General features: G+C 41.2%; 1 protein-coding gene across 2 annotated transcripts in view; it reads right to left on the bottom strand.

Annotated features, from left to right (window-relative positions):
- SMN2 (survival of motor neuron 2, centromeric) overlaps positions 1 to 19,724 on the bottom strand; it is a 45,176-nt gene that overhangs the window by 20,223 nt on the left and 5,229 nt on the right. For both annotated transcript variants that reach the window (XM_008691319.2, XM_008691320.2), the window contains exons 2-7: positions 18,994 to 19,385; positions 11,517 to 11,588; positions 9,228 to 9,347; positions 8,128 to 8,328; positions 7,823 to 7,978; positions 6,604 to 6,693 (exon numbers count right to left, since the gene is read on the bottom strand). In XM_008691319.2, coding sequence (XP_008689541.1) covers positions 6,604 to 6,693; positions 7,823 to 7,978; positions 8,128 to 8,328; positions 9,228 to 9,347; positions 11,517 to 11,588; positions 18,994 to 19,362 — 1,008 coding nt within the window. In that variant the 5' untranslated portion in view covers positions 19,363 to 19,385. The remainder of the gene's footprint in view (positions 1 to 6,603; positions 6,694 to 7,822; positions 7,979 to 8,127; positions 8,329 to 9,227; positions 9,348 to 11,516; positions 11,589 to 18,993; positions 19,386 to 19,724) is intronic.

Below are 19,724 nucleotides of genomic sequence, written 5' to 3'. Positions count from 1 at the left end.
GCAACTCTACCCAAACAAGGTTTCCTGAATATCAGCGCGGCAGGCCCCTCGCCCAGAAGGCAGGCTGAAAAATCAGGAAGCTGACATCCCTAAGGTCCCTATATAACAAGTGCACACTGCCTGTGTCCTGGTCAATAACTTGGGCTGTGGGCATCCCCACAACCTCTCCTCATCAGAATGACGAGAAGGAGAAATCCCCCCCAGCAAAGAAAAGATAATGAGTCTGTGGCCTCTGCCACAGAACTGATGGATATGGATATAACCAAATTGTCAGAAATGGAGTTCAGAGTAACAATGGTCAAGATGATGTGTAGGCTTGAAAAAACTATTAATGAAAATATTAATGAGAATATAGAATCTCTAAGGGCAGAAATGAGAGCGAGTCTGGCAGAAATTAAAAATGCTATGAATCAAATGCAGTCTAAACTAGACGCTCTGACAGCAGGGTAAATGAGGCAGAAGAACGAATTAGTGAATTGGAGGATGGGATGGAAGAAGAGAAAGCTAAAACAGAAACTTGGCTCAAAAAAATCCAATCTCAAGAATGTAGGTTACGGGGGGCGCCTGGGTGGCACAGTGGTTGGGCGTCTGCCTTCGGCTCAGGGCATGATCCCAGCGTTATGGGATCGAGCCCCACATCAGGCTCCTCTGCTGGGAGCCTGCTTCTTCCTCTCCCACTCCCCCTGCTTGTGTTCCCTCTCTAGCTGGCTGTCTCTATCTCTATTGAATAAATGAATAAAATCTTAAAAAAAAAAAAAAACAATGTAGGTTATGGGAGATTACTAACTCAATGAAACATTCCAATGTCAGAATCAGCATCCCCGAGGGGGTGGAGAAAGAGAGAGGTCTAGAAGAGATATTTGAACAAATTGTAGCTGAGAACTTCCCTAATCTGGCAAAGGAAACAGCATTCGTGTCCAAGAGGCAGAGAGGACCCCTCCCAAGGTCAATGAGAACAGACCTACACCACGTCACGACATAGTGCATTTCGCAAATATTAGATCCAAAGATACAGTAATGAAAGCGGCCAGGGGGAAGAAAATCCTTACGTACAGAGGGAAAAATATCAGAATAACGTCAGACCTGTCTACAGAGACCTGGCAGGCTAGGAAGGGTTGGCAGGGTATTTTCAAAGCTCTATCCGAGAAGAACATGTAGCCAAGGATCCTTCATCCAGCAAGGCTGTAATTCAGAATCGATGGAGAGATAAGGACCTTCCAGGATCAGCAGAAACTGAAGGAATTCATAACCACCAAACCAGCCCTACAGGAGATATTAAGGGGGGTTTTATAAAAGTAAAAAGGCCCCAAGAGTGATACAGAACAGAAATTTACAATCTATAGAAACAAAGATTTCACAGGAAACATGATATCATTAAAATCATATCTCTCAATAATCACTTTCAGTGTGAATGGCCTAAATGCTCCCATAAACGCCACAGGGTTGCAGATTGGATAAAAAGACAGGACCCATCCATTTGCTGTCTGCAAGAGACTCATTTCGAACCTAAAGATGCATTCAGACTGAAAGTGAAGGGATGGAAAACCATTTTTCATGCCAATGGACCTCAAAAGAAAGCTGGGGTAGCAATTCTCATATCAGACAGATTAGATTTTAAACTAAAGACCGTAGTGAAAGATACAGAAGGACACTATATTATTCTTAAATGGTGTATCCAACAAGTGGATATGACAATTATAAATATCTATGCCCCCAACAGGGGAGCAGCTAGACACATAAGCCAACTCTTAACCAGAATAAAGAGACATATAGATAACAATACATTAATAGTAGGGGACCTCAACACTCCGCTCTCAGCAAAAGACAGATCACCTAAGCAGAAAATCAAAGAAACAAGAGCTTTGAATGACATACTGGAACAGATGGACCTCATAGATATATATAGAACACTACACCCCAGAACAGAATACTCATTCCTTTTGAATGCACATGGAACTTTCTCCAGAATAGACCATATACTGGGTCACAAAACAGGTCTTAACCGAAACCAAAAGACTGAGGTTATTCCCTGCATATTCTCAGACCACAATGCTTTGAGACTGGAACTCAATCACAAGGAAAAATTTGGAAGAAACTCAAACACTTGGAAACTAAGAACCATCCAGCTCAAAAATGATTGGGTAAACCAGGAAATTAAAAATCAGTTTGAACAATTTCTGGAGACCAATGAGAATGAAAACACATCAGTCCAAAACCTGTGGGACACTGCAAAGGCGGTCCTAAGGGGAAAATACATAGCCATCCAAGCCTCACTCAAAAGAATAGAAACATCTAAAACGCAGTTTTTATATTCTCACCTCAAGAAGCTGCAGCTGGAACAGAAAAACAAGCCTAACCCACACACGAGAAGGCAGGTGATCAAGGTTAGAGCAGAGATCAATGAATTAGAAACCAGGAGCACAGTAGAGCAGATCTACAGAACTGGAAGCTGGTTCTTTGAAAGAATAAATAAGATCGATAAGCCACTGGCCAGACTTATTCAAAAGAATAGACAAAAGGAACCAAATTAATAAAATTATGAACGAAAGGGGAGAGGTCACAACCAACACCAATGAAATAGGAAGGATCATTAGAAACTTTTATCAACAGCTTTAGCCAATAAATTAAACAACCCGGAAAAAATGGACACCTTCCTAGAAACCCATAAACTACCAAGACTGAAACAGGAAGAAACTGATTTTTTAAACAGACCGATTAATTATGAAGAGATTGAAGCAGTGATCAAAAACCTCCCCAAAAGCAAGAGTCCAGGGCCTGACAGATTCCCCAGAGAATTCTACCAAACATTCAAAGAAGAAATAATACCTATTCTCCTGAAGCCGTTTCAAAAAACAGAAACAGAAGGAAAACTACCAAACTCATTCTATGAGGCCAGTATTACCTTGATCCCCAAACCAGGCAAAGACCCCATCAAAAAGGAGAATTACACAGACCGATATTCCTGATGAATATGGACGCCAAAATTCTCAACAAGATACTAGCTAATAGGATCCAACAATACATTAAAAGGATTGTCCATCAAGACCAAGTGGGATTCATCCCTGGGATGCAAGGGTGGTTCAACATTCGCAAATTGATCAGTGTGATAGATCACATCAACAAGAAAAGAGTCAAGAACCATATGATCCTCTCAATTGATAAAGAAAAAGCATTTGACAAAATATAGCATCCTTTCCTGATTAAAACCCTTCAGAGTGTAGGAATAGAGGGTACATTCCTCGATCTCATAAAAACCATCTATGAAAAGCCTACAGCGAATATCATTCTCAACGGGGAAAAGCTGAAGGCCTTTCCCTTAAGATCAGGAACTTGACAAGGATGCCCACTCTCGCCATTATTATTCAACATAGTACTACAAGTCCTTGCAACAGCAATCAGACAACAAAAAGGGATAAAAGTATCCAAATCGGCAAAGAAGAAGTCAAACTGTCTCTCTTCGCAGATGACATGATACTCTATATGGAAAACCCAAAAGAATCCACTCCCAAACTACTAGAAGTTATAGAGCAATTCAGTAATGTGGCGGGATACAAAATCAATGCTCAGAAATCAGTTGCATTTCTATACACGAATAATGAGACTGAAGAAAGAGAAATTAGGGAATCCATTCCATTTACAATAGCACCAAAAATCATACGTTATCTTGGTATTAACTTACCCAGAGACGTAAAGGATCTATATTCTAGAAACTACAAATCACTCTTGAAAGACATTGAAGAAGACACAAAAAGATGGAAAAATATTCCATGCTCATGGATCGGAAGAATAAACATAGTTAAAATGTCTATGCTACCCAGAGCAATCTACACTTTCAATGCCATCCCGATCAAAATACCAATGACATTTTTCAAAGAACTGGAACAAACAGCCCTTAAATTTGTGTGGAACCAGAAAAGACCCCGAATCTCCAAGGAATTGTTGAAAAGGAAAAACAAAGCTGAGGACATCACGTTGCCGGACTTCAAGCTATACTACAAAGCTGTGATCACAAAGACAGCATGGTACTGGCACAAAAACAGACACACAGACCAATGGAAGAGAATAGAGAACCCAGAAATGGACCCTCAGCTCTTTGGGCAACTAATCTTTGACAAAGCAGGAAAAAACATCCAGTGGAAAAGAGACAGTCTGTTCAGTAAATGGTGCTAGGAAAATTGGACAGCTATATGCAAAAGAATGAAACTTGACCACTCTCTCACACCATACACAAAGATAAACTCCAAATGGTTCAAAGACCTCGATGTGAGACAGGAATCCATCAAAATCCTAGAGGAGAACACACGCTGCAACCTCTCTGACATCGGCCACAGCAACTTTTTTATGACATATCTCCAAAGGCAAGAGAAACAAAAGAAAAAATGAACGTGTGAGACTTCATCAAGATAAAAAGCTTCTGCACAGCCAAGGAAACAGTCAAAAAAACTAAGAGGCAGTCCACGGAATGGGAGAAGATATTTGCAAATGACACTACAGATAAAAGATTTGTATCCAACATCTACAAAGAACTTCTTAAATTCAATCCATGAGAAACAAATAATCAAATAAAAAAATGGGCAGAAGATATGAACAGACACTTTTCCAATGAAGACATACAAATGGCTAACAGACACATGAAAAAATGCTCAAAATCATTAGCCATCAGGGAAATTCAAATCAAAACCACCTTGAGATACCACCTTACGCCAGTTAGAATGGCAAAAATGGACAAGGCAGGAAACAACAAATGTTGGATAGGATGTGGAGAAAGGGGATCCCTCTTACACTGTTGGTGGGAATGCAAGCCACTTTGGAAAAGTGTGGAGGTCCCTTAAAAAGTTAAAAATTGAGCTACCCTATGATCCAGCAATTGCACTACTGGGTATTTACCCCAAAGATACAGACGTAGTGAAGAGAAGGGCCATATGCACCCCAATGTTCATAGCAGCATTTCCACAACAGCTAAATCGTGGAAGGAGCCGAGACGCCCTTCAACAGATGACTGGATTAAGAAGATGTGGTCCATATATACAATGGAATATTACTCAGCCATCAGAAAGAATGATTACACGACATTTACAGCAACATGGACGGGACTGGAGATTATGCTAAGTGAAATAAGTCAAGCAGAGAAAGACAATTATCATATGGTTTCACTCATTTATGGAATATAAGAAATAGGAAGATCGGTAGGAGAAGGAAGGAAAGAATGAAGGGGGGGGTAAACAGAAGGGGGAATGAACCATGAGAGACTGTGGACTCTGGGAAACAAACTGAGGGCTTCAGAGGGGAGGTGGGTGGGGGATTGGGATAAGCCGGTGATGGGTATTAAGGAAGGCACATATTGCACAGTGCACTGGGTGTTATATGCAAGTAATGAATCATGGAACATTGCATCAAGAACTGAGAATGTACTGTATGGTGACTAATATAACAAAATAATTATTATTAAAAAAAAAACTTAAAAAAAAATCTGACATTTTGAGAAGGCCAACCAGTAACAACAGAAGACCAACAAAATTAAAATGAATAAGAATCAAAAGAAAATAGATCACGTAAAATGTTAGGTATTTTGTTTTGATTTTTGAACTATTACTCCATTCCATTATGAATCTATGGGGAAAAGACTAAATATGTTATGCTTTTTTTAAAAAAAGATTTTATTTATTCAGAGAGAGCACGAGTGCATGCATGCAAGTGGGGGTAGGCGCAGAGAGGGAAAGAAAATCTCAAACAGGGGCGCCTGGGTGGCACAGCGGTTAAGCGTCTGCCTTCCGCTCAGGGCATGATTCCGGCGTTACGGGATCGAGCCCCACATCAGGCTCCTCCGTTATGAGCCTGCTTCTTCCTCTCCCACTCCCCCTGCTTGTGTTCCCTCTCTCGCTGGCTGTCTCTATCTCTGTCAAATAAATAAATAAAATCTTTAAAAAAAAAAAAAAAAAAAGAAAGAAAGAAAGAAAGAAAGAAAATCTCAGACTCCGCGCTTAGTGTGGAACCTGACGTGGGCCTCAATCCAATGACACCGAGATCATGACCTGAGCGAAAATCAAGAGTCGGATGCCCAACCGACTGAGCCACCCAGGCATTGCAAGTACACATACTTCTATGGTTTTACTCAAAAAACACCCAGACGGCATTTTAAGGAAAGGTCTGAGGTAGAACAACTGTGCTGCCCCTACTGGAACACATGAATTTGCCAGAAAGTGTCTTGTGTCTAGCCTACTGCTGATACCCAGAATTCTATCATTAGACATACACATAGTCTATGTGAAGTTAACATCCAAGCATACCTGGAAGACCAAAGCATTAATCCTTATTTACAGTGCAATTAAATCCTTTGAAATAGGAGATACCTCCCTATAGAATGAGATACAATTTCTGACATGAAGGAAGCAGGCAATATAGGGCTCAGAGTTGGGGCCAATAAGAGGACTGAAGGTAGCAGAAGGGCATTAAGAACAAAGACCTGAGGTTTAGTTCAAATTTTTACCCATTAGAATCTGACCATAGGGATGGTCTAAAATGACATTTCCCAATCACCTATGTGCTGCTAAATCCCTAAGTATGTATGAACGCAAGGTTTAATCTGAATTCTTCTGTACTTACTGGTGGTCCAGAAGGAAATGGAGGCAGCCAGCATGATAAGAAGTGTGGTGGTGGTGGAGGTGGTGGTGGGCCACTGAATTTTAGACCAGCCTGTAAAGAACATTCCAAACGAAGATTAATTTCCCAATTTATACATGAAAGGAGGAAAAAAGATTAAATGCCATAAGAGTCAAAATAACCACCCAGAATAATATACATGTCAAAAACGATGAAACAGAATTTCATACACCAAATAGTGAAGACTCATAAATCTAGATTTTCCTCATTTCCTTTCTATATAAACATTCAGAAAGTAAAATCAAAGTAAGAAAGACTCCTAATTACCTAATAAATCAGAGACAGTGTATTTAGCAAGATACTTGAATCATAAAAGACTATCTGCCCCACAATTTCTCTAATTAAATTGTATAACCTTTGAATTACATATACTACTATAGAGCATAAACTGTAAAAATTAGTAAACCTCTTTTTTTTTTTTTTTTTAAGATTTTATTTATTTATTTGACAGAGAGACAGCAAGCGAGAGAGGGAACACAAGCAGGGGGAATGGGAGAGGAAGAAGCAGGCTCATAGTGGAGGAGCCTGATGTGGGGCTCGATCCCATAACGCCGGGATCACGCCCTGAGCCAAAGGCAGACGCTTAACGACTGTGCCACCCAGGCGCCCCAGTAAACCTCTCATTTAATATGAAAAATTAGCCCCCCGAGACCAAGGAAGTATGATATATAAATTAAGAGGTGTGATCATTCTAGAAATCGTAATCTAAACCTAGTAAGAACTCTCTCAACAGAAAATCTTCAGAAAAAGCTTTAATAAGTCATGATTTTAAATTTTATTTATTATTATTACTGCCTGAATACCATAACCTCCAGTGAAGAAATCACTGCTTTATACAGAACTGGATAGGGACACACCTACAGGGGTTCATGACCCAACTTAAAATAAAAATCTTCCCCCTCCCAATGATTTAATTAATTAATTTGAGAGAGAGAATGAACGGGGAGCGGGGGAAGGAGGGGTAGGAGCAGGGAGAGCAGCAGACTCCCCGCTGAGCAGGGAACCTGACATGGGGCTCAATCCCAGTACCCTGAGATCATGACCTGAGCTGAAGGCAGATGCTTAAACAGAGCCACCCAGGCGCCCCAGGTAATGTAACTTAATGGAGGGGTGGGAAGTTTTTAACTATTTCCTGGGAAACCTCTTCTCGGGAGAAATTTACCTTTCCTGGTCCCAGTCCCGATCCCGGCATGGGGGGTGGTGGAGGGAGAAAAGAGTTCCATGGAGCAGCTTTTGACTTGATGTTATTTGGCTTATTTCCAGGAGACCTGGAGGAGTTCTCACTTTCATCTGTTGAAATTTGACTTTCATTTTCATTCTTTAAAAAGAAAAAAATAGATGTATTTTTGTTATAAAGGTATTAAAAAAGAATTAAAGCCTCAGTAGATCAAACTAACAACCAGTTATATCGTTTACTTTCTCAACCCCTCTCGGTTTCCAAGAATTCCCCCCCCCCAATATGCTTACCTCCTGAGCATTCTGTTCTACATTATTAGCTACTTCAGACGCTGGCGAAAGTAGATCAGACATATTTTGCTCCTCCCTATTTCCATATCCAGTGTAAACCACAATGCAGGTTTCTCTCTTAAAATCAATTGAAGCAATGGTAGCTGGGTAAACGCAGCCATCTTCTGACCAAATGGCAGAACATTTGTCACCAACTTTCCACTATAAAAGAAACCAAAGATACACACATGCACATATTTCTTTTAAAGATGATAAACTGCAATCTTGTTAAGGTAGGGTATGGTAGACTGCAGAGGGGACAGTCTCCAGCTAACTCATCTGAAAGGCAGAAGGATATAGTCAAAAAGGCTCGGGGCCGAAAACACATAAATCTGAATTTCCAAGATAAATATAATTTTGCTTACATAATCAAGCCATGTATTTGTCAATATAATATAAATTCTGCCATTTACATAATCATGGACAAGTTTCTAATTATTTCAGTCTCACTTTCCTCATCTGTTAAATAATTATAATAAAATCTACCTCATATATTGGTTGTGAAGAACAGAAAGGGGGGAAAGTGTGTAAAGTGACCTGCACTCTGGTCCAGCACATGGGCGAGCTTATCAAATGTTAGCTCTCTTTCCCCTTGGTAATGATAAAACTAAAGGAACTGATGAGACACCAAAATATTTAGCTTTCGGGTCTACTGTTTTAAATAGGAGAAATGATTCCATCCAGAATTTTTGGTTCCTGGGTATTAGTTTAAGGGTTGTTGGGGGGGAAGAGGCATAGTCATCTCTCAGTTTAAGCAGAACACTGCCAATTCAGATTAAGGCTCTGACGTACTCCTACCAAAAAGCACTGGGTTCCTCTAGCCCACCCCTCACGTAAAGTAAACACAATCTTCAACTGATCATTCCCACCGAATTCATTATACTTTTATTAACATGCATTTTTCTAAACTATAGAAAGTTTAATAGCTGTTTTAGAAATTTTGTGATTACCTGTCAATGGAAAACACTATACTAATCATTTTAGTTAAAAATATTTTACACTATTATTAAAAACATCAACAAGAAGTTCTTTGAAGTTCAATCCCAATGTTTTAAAATAACCTGCTTCAGGGGGGTTGTAGCATTCTTTTTTTGGCTCTTATTCTTCTTAGCAGGTTTTCTTTTAGGTGTGCCTTTTGGTTTATCCGAAGCTTCAGAAATGTCACCATTCTTTAGGGCATGCTATGAAAACATGAATAGAAATGTACATGTTACAGGGTAAGACATGAAAGAAGTTTAACGATAGAACTCAGTCACTACAAGCTGGTCTCAAGGCCCCATCAACTCAGACAGCTTCTACTTCCTCTTTCATCATCCCACATGCTGCAGAAACTATTCCGGAAGGCATCCTATATCTGATTATCAGCTCTAAGGACCCTTTTATTTATTTTATTTATTTTTTTAAAGATTTTATTTATTTATTTCTCAGAGAGAGAGAGAGAGAGAGAGAGAAAGAGAGTGAGCGCACAAGCAGGAGGAGCGGCAGGCAGAGGGAGCAGGTTCCCCGCTGAGCAGGGAGCCCGATGTGGGACTCGATCCCAGGACTCAAGGATCATGACCTGCGCTGAAGGCAGATGCTTAACTGACTGAGCCACCCAGGTGTCCCTCTAAGGACCCTTTTAATTAAGTCCCCACTCTCACCCTTTCTGTAACATTATATTCTATTGATCATTTGTCTTAAAATTCATGACATTTTGGATGATATAGCAATGCAGAACTCTAATGCTTTATTACCTCTCTGATCAAGTCTTAACCTTGGGCATTCCCAAAAAGAACTTTCCATCCTTCTTTACCTGTTTATGATCATGTATTCCTATTAATTCAATTATAACCTCTATGCAAGCAGACTTCTAAAGCTATTATCCAGGTGACATTTCTTCTTCATTCAATCCAACATTTCCAATTACCAATTTCCTATCCTCACATTTACTTCAAACTCAACACAATTAAAAGTAAACTATCTTTTCCTCTACTCAGATTACTTTCCTCTGCAATATCTACTTCAAACTCAACACAGTTAAAAGTAAACTATTGGGGTGCCTGGGTGGCTCAGTCAGTTAAGTATCCAACTCTTGATTTCAGGTCAGGTCATGATCTCAGGGTTGGGAGACTGAGCCCCACATCAGGCTCTGTGCTCAACATGGACTCTGCTTGGGATTCTCTCTCTCGCCCTCCGCCCCACACCCTTCTCACACTCTCAATCTCTCTCTCAAAAAAAATAAATCTTTAAAAATAAATAAATAAGGGGTGCCTGGGTGGCACAGCGGTTAAGCGCTTGCCTTCGGCTCAGGGCGTGATCCCGGTGTGATGGGATCGAGCCCCACATCAGGCTCTTCTGCTACGAGCCTGCTTCTTCCTCTCCCACTCCCCGCTTGTGTTCCCTCTCTCGCTGGCTGTCTCTATCTCTGTTGAATAAATAAATAAAATCTTAAACATGAATAAATAAATAAAAATAAACCAGCTTTCCCTCTACTCAGACTACTTCCCTCTACAATACCATCAATTCCATCCATCGCTGAGCCCCACTTTAATCTGCACTTTACAGAACCTTGCAATTAGTATGCATCTACTCTAAGGGTATACTGAAAAGCATTACTGACAAATTTGAATTCAGCTTCAAGGATGACATACAGGTTTGATCTTTACCTCATGCTACACGAGTGACTGAGGGAAAGAAGTGGATCTTGTACCTGGTGCTCTCTGTGAAGATATGCTCTTTGCCTGGACTACTGATGGCCTATGCATGGCACTCAAAAAAACAAAATACCTCACACGGAAGGGAAAGTGATAATGCTGGACAACTGTGTAAATGTCTTGTTTGGGCCACAAAAACAGACTACATCCCCTAAAAGAATAGTATAACTCTATCATCAGGAACACTTAACTTGATAACCAACTCAGAGGATTTGGGGAAGATTAATTTAACATAAGCACAGCATTTAGAACAGTGCCTAAGATGTTGTAAACACTCTACAAGTACTAATTATAGCACTAGTGATATTTATCATTATTATTTCAATGAAGGCTTGTAAAATGAAAATTATAATTCAGGGTGCCCTTCCATTAATCTGAATTAGAGAACTTCTATAGTTTGATACAATGCAAACACTTTAAAAGAAAGCAATGTTTACAATTCTACTTCAGTTGCCTTTGCTAAAGGAATGACATACAGAGAGCCTACTGATTTTTAAAAGAAGATTATCAGCTAAGCTAACTAACCAATGATATCCATTGGTCTTCAAAATTAGAACTGAATAATATGTACATTAACACTTTAAGTATGTTATCATAATGTTTTTCCAAATGATTAACATGAGGAAATAAGGAAAAGAATAAGTAAACATTTCATACCTTAAACGAAGCCACAGCTTTATCATAAGCTTTTATCAATGCTGTATCATCCCAAATGTCAGAATCATCACTCTGGGAAGGGTAAAGAACAAAAACAATTAATGTTTAAATGGATTTCATCAAAATGTATGTTAGATAGTATCAAGAGCCATCTTACTCCAGACATAATGAAATTACACAAAAACAGGTATTTAAAATTCTAAATAAAACTACAGAAAGCCTACCTACTTAGAGAGTATGTGACATTACTGCCAAAGCTAGACCTATGCAAATGCTCTAAGAGGTACGCTGAAAAGTGAATGCTCCTCTATCTATCTATTTAAAATCTTTTATTTATTTAATTTGAAAGAGATCACAACCAGGGGGAATGGCAGCGAGAGGGAAGCAGGCTCCTCGCTGAGCAGGGAACCTGATGCAGGGCTCAATCCCAGGACCCTGGAATCATGACCTGAGCTGAAGGCAGCCGCTTAACCGACTGGGCCACCCAGGCGCCCGAATGCTCCACAATAAGTGGATATGTTCAAGCGTAACCCATGTTTCAGTCTTTTCTAAGAGCTGATAGGGTTTAACTTGGCAGTATGGGAAAATACCTGGCCATTAGTTTGACTTTGTACAGACTTCAGTAATGCTAGTCTGACCATAGAATCTGTGGTCCAAAGAATAGTCTTTTCCCCTTGACTTACACTGTGTCTAGCTTATTCAAAGAATTCTCAAAATGTTTAAGGTTATAAACTATTAATAGTGACTAATTAATCTTAATTTAATTTTATTTATTTATTTTTAAAGACTTTATTTGACAGAGCGGGACTGGGCGGGAGAGAGAGAGAGGGAGAGAGAGAACACAAGTAGGGGAGCGGCAGGCAAAGGGAGAGGGAGAAGCAGGATCCCCACTGAGCAGGGAGCCTGTTCCAGGAGGACTGAGCCACCCACGCGCCCTTGGAGAGGGCATTCTTTTTTTCTTTTTTTTTTTTAAGATTTTATTTATTTATTTGACAGAGACAGAGACAGAGACAGCCAGCGAGACAGGGAACACAGGCGGGGGAGTGGGAGAGGAAGAAGCAGGCTCACAGCAGAGGAGCCTGATGTGGGGCTCGATCCCATAACGCAGGGATCACGCCCTGAGCCAAAGGCAAACGCTTAACCGCTGTGCCACCCAGGCGCCCCAGTTTTGTTTTTTTTTAAGTAGGCAGCACATCCATCATGGGGGTTTGAACTCATGACCCTGAGATCAAGAGTCGCATGCTCTAATGACTGGGACAGCCAATAAGAAGGCAGCTTCTTATTAAAGAGTTAAAATACACCTACTCCATGAGTAATTTCCAAAAGAAATGAAAACGTAGGTCCATACAGTCTTCTCCACTAAAATCCACAGCAGCTCTATTAGTGCCAGTCACCAATGAAAACAATCCAAATATCATGAACAAGTTAATGGATAAACAAATCATAGTATATTAATGCAATGTGATACTACAGAAGTAAAAAGGAATGCGCAATACGTACAACAAAATGTATGAACCTCAAGTAACTATTATGAACAAAGGAAACCAAAGATTTCATGTTTATAAAATTCTAGAAAATGTATACTAATCTGTGGTAACAGGAAGTGTGATCCGACAGTTACTGCAGAACAGGAGATGAGGAGGAATGAGAGGGAAGGACTATAAACGGGTATAAGAAAATCCAAACTAGCCCACACACTGAGATCACGAAGAAAAGAAAAGGCTGTTGGGGAATCTGGCTCGGTTGGTTAAGTGCCCGACATTTTTTTTTTTAAGATTTATCCATTTATTTGAGTAAGAGAGAGACCGAGAGAGAGAAAATGTGTGTGTACATGAGAATGGGGTAAGGGGGAGAGGGAGAGTAGCAGACTGGCACTGAGCAAGGAACTGGATGCGGGGCTTGATCCCATGACCCTGAGATCAAGACCCAAGCCAAAATCAAGAGCTGGATGCCCAACCAACTGGTGCTGCTAAGCGTCTGACTCTTGATTTCAGCTTGGATCACGATCTCGGGGTTGTGGGACAGAGCCCCATGTCAGGCTCTGCGCTAAGCATGAAGCCCACTTGGGATCCTTGCTCTCCTTCTCCCTCTGCCTCTCTCTACTCGTGCTCTTCCCTCTAAAAATAAACAAATAAAATTTTTAAAAAGGCTGCCAATCTCTAGCGGCTTGCTCCCGGGCTACTATAGCTCCAATCACTATGTGAATGCAACCACATGAAAGCTCTGAAGAACTGCCCAGCTAGGCCTTCATAAATTCCTCACCCACAGAAACTATGACAGATAATAAAATGATTATTACTGTTCTTTTTTAACGATTTTATTTATCCATTTGACAGGGAGAGGGGGAGTGAGAAAGGGAGAGAGCGCACAAGCAGATGGAGTGGCAGGCAGAAGGAAAGGGAGCAGTAGGCTCCCTGCTGCACAGAGCGCCTGACATGGGGCTTGATCCCAGGACCCAGGGATCGTCCTGGGATAGTGACGTGAGCCAAAGGCAGACACCTCACCGACAGAGCCACCCCAGCACCCCACGATTATTACTATTTCAAGCTACTACCTTTTGGGTGATTTGTTATACAACAGCCACCACAACAGGCCATGAGCACTGTCTTTATATAACTGTTTCTCGGTCACCAGTAGCAGCCTAGGTTTCTCAAGGTATTCCTCAAGTGCTGCCATGTTCTACAATTCTCAATTACGGACACTTCTGCTGCGATCTCTTGAGTAATCAGCAAATCCTGCTCCTGATATCTTTAATCTCTTCTCTGAATATTCCCTTTATCTTCTTGCTTTAAAATCTAGCTCTCCCTGAAGATGCTTCTTTCCTTGCAGACATTTCAAATGAAGTATTTTCCCCTCTATCAAATCACTGTACCACAGATGGGGAAGCAATCTTCCTTGCTCCTCACACCCACTTCCAGATTTTTCTTCCTCCTTCCTTCCTGATAACTCTGTTTTAAAAATCCTGTTACCACACAGCATCAGGGAAATACAAATCAAAATCACAATAAGATACCACCTCATACCAGTCAGAATGGCTAAAATTAATGAGTCAGGAAATGACAGGTGTTGGCGAGGATGCAGAGAAAGGGGAACCCTCCTACATTGTTAGTGGGAATGCAAGCTGGTGCAGCCACTCTGGAAGACAGTATGGAGGGTCCTCAAAAAGTTGAAAATAGAGCTACCCTACAAACCAGCAATTGCACTACTGGGTATTTACCCCAAAGATATAAATGTAGTGATCCAAAGGGGCACCTGCACCCCAATGTTTATAGCAGCAATGGCCACAAAGTCAAACTATGGCAACAGCCCAGATGTCCATTGACAGATGAATGGGTAAAGAAGATGTGGGGTGTGTGTGCGTGTGTGAATGTACATATAATGGAATATTATACGGCCATCAAAAAAAACGAAATCTTGCCACTTGCAACGACGTGGATAGAACTAGAGGGTATTATGCTAAGCAAAATAGAAATAAGTCAATCAGAGAAAAAATTATCATATGATCTCACTGATATGTGGAATTTGAGAAACAAGGCAGAGGATCATAGGGGAAGAGAGGAAAAAAATGAAACAAGAGGAAACGAGAGGGAGACAAACCATAAAAGACTCTTAATCTCAGGAAACTAACTGAGGGTTGCTGGAGTGGAGGGGGATGGGAGGAATGGGGGTGGTTGGGTGATGGACACTGGGGAGGGTATGTGTTGTGGTGAGTGTTGTGTATTGTGTAAGACTGATGAATCACAGACCTGCACCCCTGAAACAAATAATACATTATATATTAATAATAATTAAAAAAATAAACAAAATCCTGTTACCAGACTCCACTGTCTACTATTCCTCTTCATGCAGTCATCTACAGCCATCTGAGCCACATTTCCCCATTCCAAGATTTACACCCCAGCACTCTCTCCATTACTTCTGTCATTCCTGATTATTTAGAAACCCATGTAGATGATCCTTCCAATATCTTACATTGCAAGTCTTTAAACTCCTCCCTATCAATGATCTTGTATGCCACCCAATCGCAGCTAGTAACTTACGTGGTTCTTACTTATTATAACCAATAACTATAACCTTTCCATAAACTAACTCAGTTTAAAGAATCCTACTCTCCCTGGGCAGAAGAGATGAGCAGGTATTTCTTGATAGAAGACACAGATGGCCAAACCACACATGAAAATCAAAACCTCAATGAGATACCAACTCACACCTGTCATAATGGCTAAAATCAAAAACACAAGAAACAAGTGTGGATGAGGATGTGCAGAAAAAGGAATCCTCATGCACTGTTGGTGACACTGCAAACTGGAGCAGCCACCACGGAAAACAGTATGGAGATTACTCAAAAAATAAATAATAGAACTACTCCTCCCCCCAGCAAAAAGAACTACCCTATGATCCAGTAACTGCACTGAATATTTACCCCAAGAATACAAAAACACTAACCTGAAAGGATATATGCACCCCTATGTTTATTTTAAAAATCATTTTATTTCGTTAAGTGTATTCTTTAATCCCCATCCCTTCACCCACCTCCCCTCTCGCAACCATCAGTCTGTCCTCTATAGTTAAGAGCCTTTCTTGGTTTGTCTCTTTTTTCCTTTGTTTCCCTTCTTTCTTTTTTTATTTTAAAGTAGGCTCCAGGCCTAACATGGAGCCTAATGTGGGGCCTGAACTCATGACCCTGAGATAGAGACCTGAGCTGAGATTCAAGTCAGACGCTTTACCAGCTAAGCCACCCAGGTGCCCATTTGTTTTGTTTCTTAAATTCCACATCAGAGTGAAATCATATGTTATTTGTTTTTCTCTGACCTATTTCACTTAGCATTATACTCTGTAGCTCTATGCATGTTATTGCAAATGGCAAGACTTGATTCTTAAGACTAAGTAATAATCCATTGGGTATGTATCACACATCATCTTTATTCATCATGTATCAATCTCTTCTACTCCACTGAGCTAAGTATGTATTTTTATGCCAGTACCATACTGTTTTAATTACTACCACTCTGTTATATAACTTGAAATCTGGAATTGTGATACCTTCAGTTTTGTTTTTCTTTTTCAAGATTGCTTTGGCTATTCGAGTTCTTTTGTAGTACCACATAAATCAGGAAGCCTGATGCCGTGCTCCATCCCAGGACCCTGGGATCATGACCTGAGCCAAAGGCAGACGCTTAACGGCTGAGCCACCCAAGCGCCCCTGAGTAGTATAGACATTTTAACAATATTTGTTCTTCCAACCCATGAGCATAGAATGGATGTCTTTCCATTTCTTTGTACTGTCTTGGATTTCTTTCATCGGTGTTTCACCTCTATGTTTACTGCAGCATTATTTACAATAGCCAAATTATGGAAGCAGCCCAAGTGTCCACTGACAGATGAATGGATAAAGAAGATGTGGTATATATACACAATGGAATATTATTCAGCTATAAAAATGAGGTCTTGACATTTCCAACAACACAGATGGACCTAGAGAGTATAATGTTACGTGAAATAAGTCAGAGAAAGACAAATACCATATGATCTCACTCATATGTGGAATTTAAGAAACAAAACAAAGGAACAGGGAGCACCAGACTGGCTCAGTTGGTGGAGGATGCAAGTCTTAATCTCAGGGTAGTGAGTTCAAACCCCATGATGGGCGTGGATCCTCCTTAAAAAACAAAACAACAAAAAAACGCAAATGAAGGGGGAAAAAAGAGAGAAAAACCAAGAAACAGACCCTTAACTATTGAGAACTGACGGTTACCAGAGGGGAGAGGGCTGGGGAGATGGGTGAAATAGGTGAAGGGAATTAAGAGTAAATTTACCACGATGAGCCCTGAGTGATGTAGAGAAGTACTAAACCACTATATTGTACACCTGAAACTAATATAACTATGTTAAGTATACTGGAATTAAAATTAAAAACTTAACTAAATAAAAAAGAATCCTACTCTCCAACTATCACCTCCTAGCCTCTGCAACTTATTCCTTCTAGTAGCTGGATAATGGCAATCATTCCGCTTCACTGGGACAAAACGCTGATCCTTCAACTTTTTAACTCTTAGAGTCCTCACTCCATTTCTTAGCCAGCTTAAATTCTATGGTCAGTTATTAAAGACAATTCCATTGTACCTCTCCCTTCCTTACATTCTCTTGGTAAAACTACAGCCTCCCCCCGCATTTTAAGAAGGATTTTATTTATTTCAGATAGAGTGAGAGACCACAAGTGGGGAGAGGGGCAGAGGGAGAGGGAGAAGCAGGCTCTCCACTGAGCAGGGAGCCTGACGTGGGTGGGGCTCTATCCCAGGACTCCGGGATCATGACCTGAGCCACAGGCAGATGCACCTGAGCTACCCAGGCGCTCCAAACACAGCCCTTTTAATTTCAATTCTTAATTCACTCTGTGCCTGCCCTCACACACCTGAATTGAACTTAGCTGAAGAAAAATACAATTATGCTACCTACTCTCCTTTATACTCATGACCACAAATCTCAAGTAGACCTTTAATGTTGTCTAGCAACGCTTCCACTACATTTCCCTAGTCCAACACTCATCCACTCTCCCTACTTTGTGCCTTCTCTCTGCCCAAACCTCCAACATCTGCCCCTCCTCACTCCTAGCTGAAGACTTTACTTCTTTTACTAAGAACAGCCACAATCAAAATAGAACTTTCACAAATCTGTCCATCCACAAAGGTCTGTACCCACACAATTATCACAATATGAACCATCAATGTTTCTAACAAAGGCCAAATCCATCCTCTCTAGAACAGTGCTTCAACATTTCTCTCCTGTCTCTTGTGTCAAGTTTTCCATCCTTACTGGATCTTTCCCACCAGCCACAAAACGTTGAAACAGGTTTCTCTCATCTTACAAACAAAAAAACAAAATTGAGAGTCCTGTTTATTTCAGTCCCCCCTCCATCTACTGGCCAATTTCTCTACCATTTAGTTACAACTTGAAATACTTATTTACAAATTTTCCCTTGATTTTCTTCTCTCCCGTTCCAAACTCACTCCTATCAGATTCTACCCAAAGTTGGTTGATCTTCACCCTTACAGACCTTCTCCACTTGCAGTCTCCCTTGTCTCTTGATTTCTAATTACACCTGGAATCCAAGTACTTTGCTTTTCATTGCTAACACCTTGGTCTAAAACTGAATCACTTCAACAGACTTCTAACTGGTTTGCCTGCTTCACCCGGGTCTGCCCCCCTCCCGCGCCCCGCACACTCCCCAGAGACAATTGACAAACCAAGGTACGATCAAGGTGAGGCAGGGAATCGTCTCTTAGCTGTCAGGCAGTCCAAGACGCAAGGGAAGGAGCTTGTGGCAAAGGCTCCCAAATAGGTCAAGATGTAGAAACCTGGAATACGGCCCCGCAATCAGCGAACACGCCAGGTCCGGACCAGCCGCGGGGGCCGGGAGGGGGGAGCTGGGAGCCCGCTCCCGGCACTCGTAGGAAGGCGGTGCCGTCCAAGACCTCACCTGGCCCGTGCCGCGCCGGAACAATACCGAGTCCTCCTGCTCTGGGACACCGCCACCTCCACCCATCGCCATGGCTAGCCGACTGCCGACTGCCGGGTGCACGGCGTGGGCCGCGTCTCTCTGAAAGTGACGACTTCCGCCGCTGGGGACCTCTGGGAGCGGAAGAGTACGGGTTCCTGGAGAGCCGCCACGCGGCCTGGAGGCCTCCACGTGCTCTCTAGGAGTGGTCGCGATCTCCATGATTGGTCGCATTGGTCTTTCTTTAACGTCTTCTTTCAATTCTTTGATTTCACTTTTCCGTATGTTCGTAGAGTGATTCGACCAGGGTGTTTTTGTTTCAAGCAGATTTCCATGGAAAATATTGTCCATTGCAGATAATTTAGGAAACGTGGCTAAGAAATACAAAAGTAAGTCTAGAGGTAACCAATAATAGAGCTACAGTTCTAAAAAGTTTTAAGTTTTATGTTAATTTTCACAACCCCGTAAGTCCGGGGTTATTATTCCCATTTTAAAGATAAGGAAATTTACTTTGGTACATGGGTACCATAGACTAGTCAGCAAAAAAAAAAAAAAAGGAATAAGGGGCACCTGGCTGGCTCAGTAGTAGGGCACGTGACTCTTGATCTCGGGGTTGTGAGTTACAGTCCCACATTAGGGGGTAGAGATTACTTAAAAATTTTTAAAATAATGAACTATTGATCTCCCCCCCCCCCCCCCCCCCCCCCCCCCCC

This window comes from Ursus maritimus, unplaced genomic scaffold (genome assembly GCF_017311325.1).
Source record: "Ursus maritimus isolate PB19 unplaced genomic scaffold, ASM1731132v1 scaffold_5, whole genome shotgun sequence".
Lineage (NCBI taxonomy): Eukaryota > Metazoa > Chordata > Mammalia > Carnivora > Ursidae > Ursus > Ursus maritimus.
The sequence above is the reverse complement of the archived record's forward strand: the minus strand, read 5'-3'. Positions and strand labels throughout refer to the sequence as shown.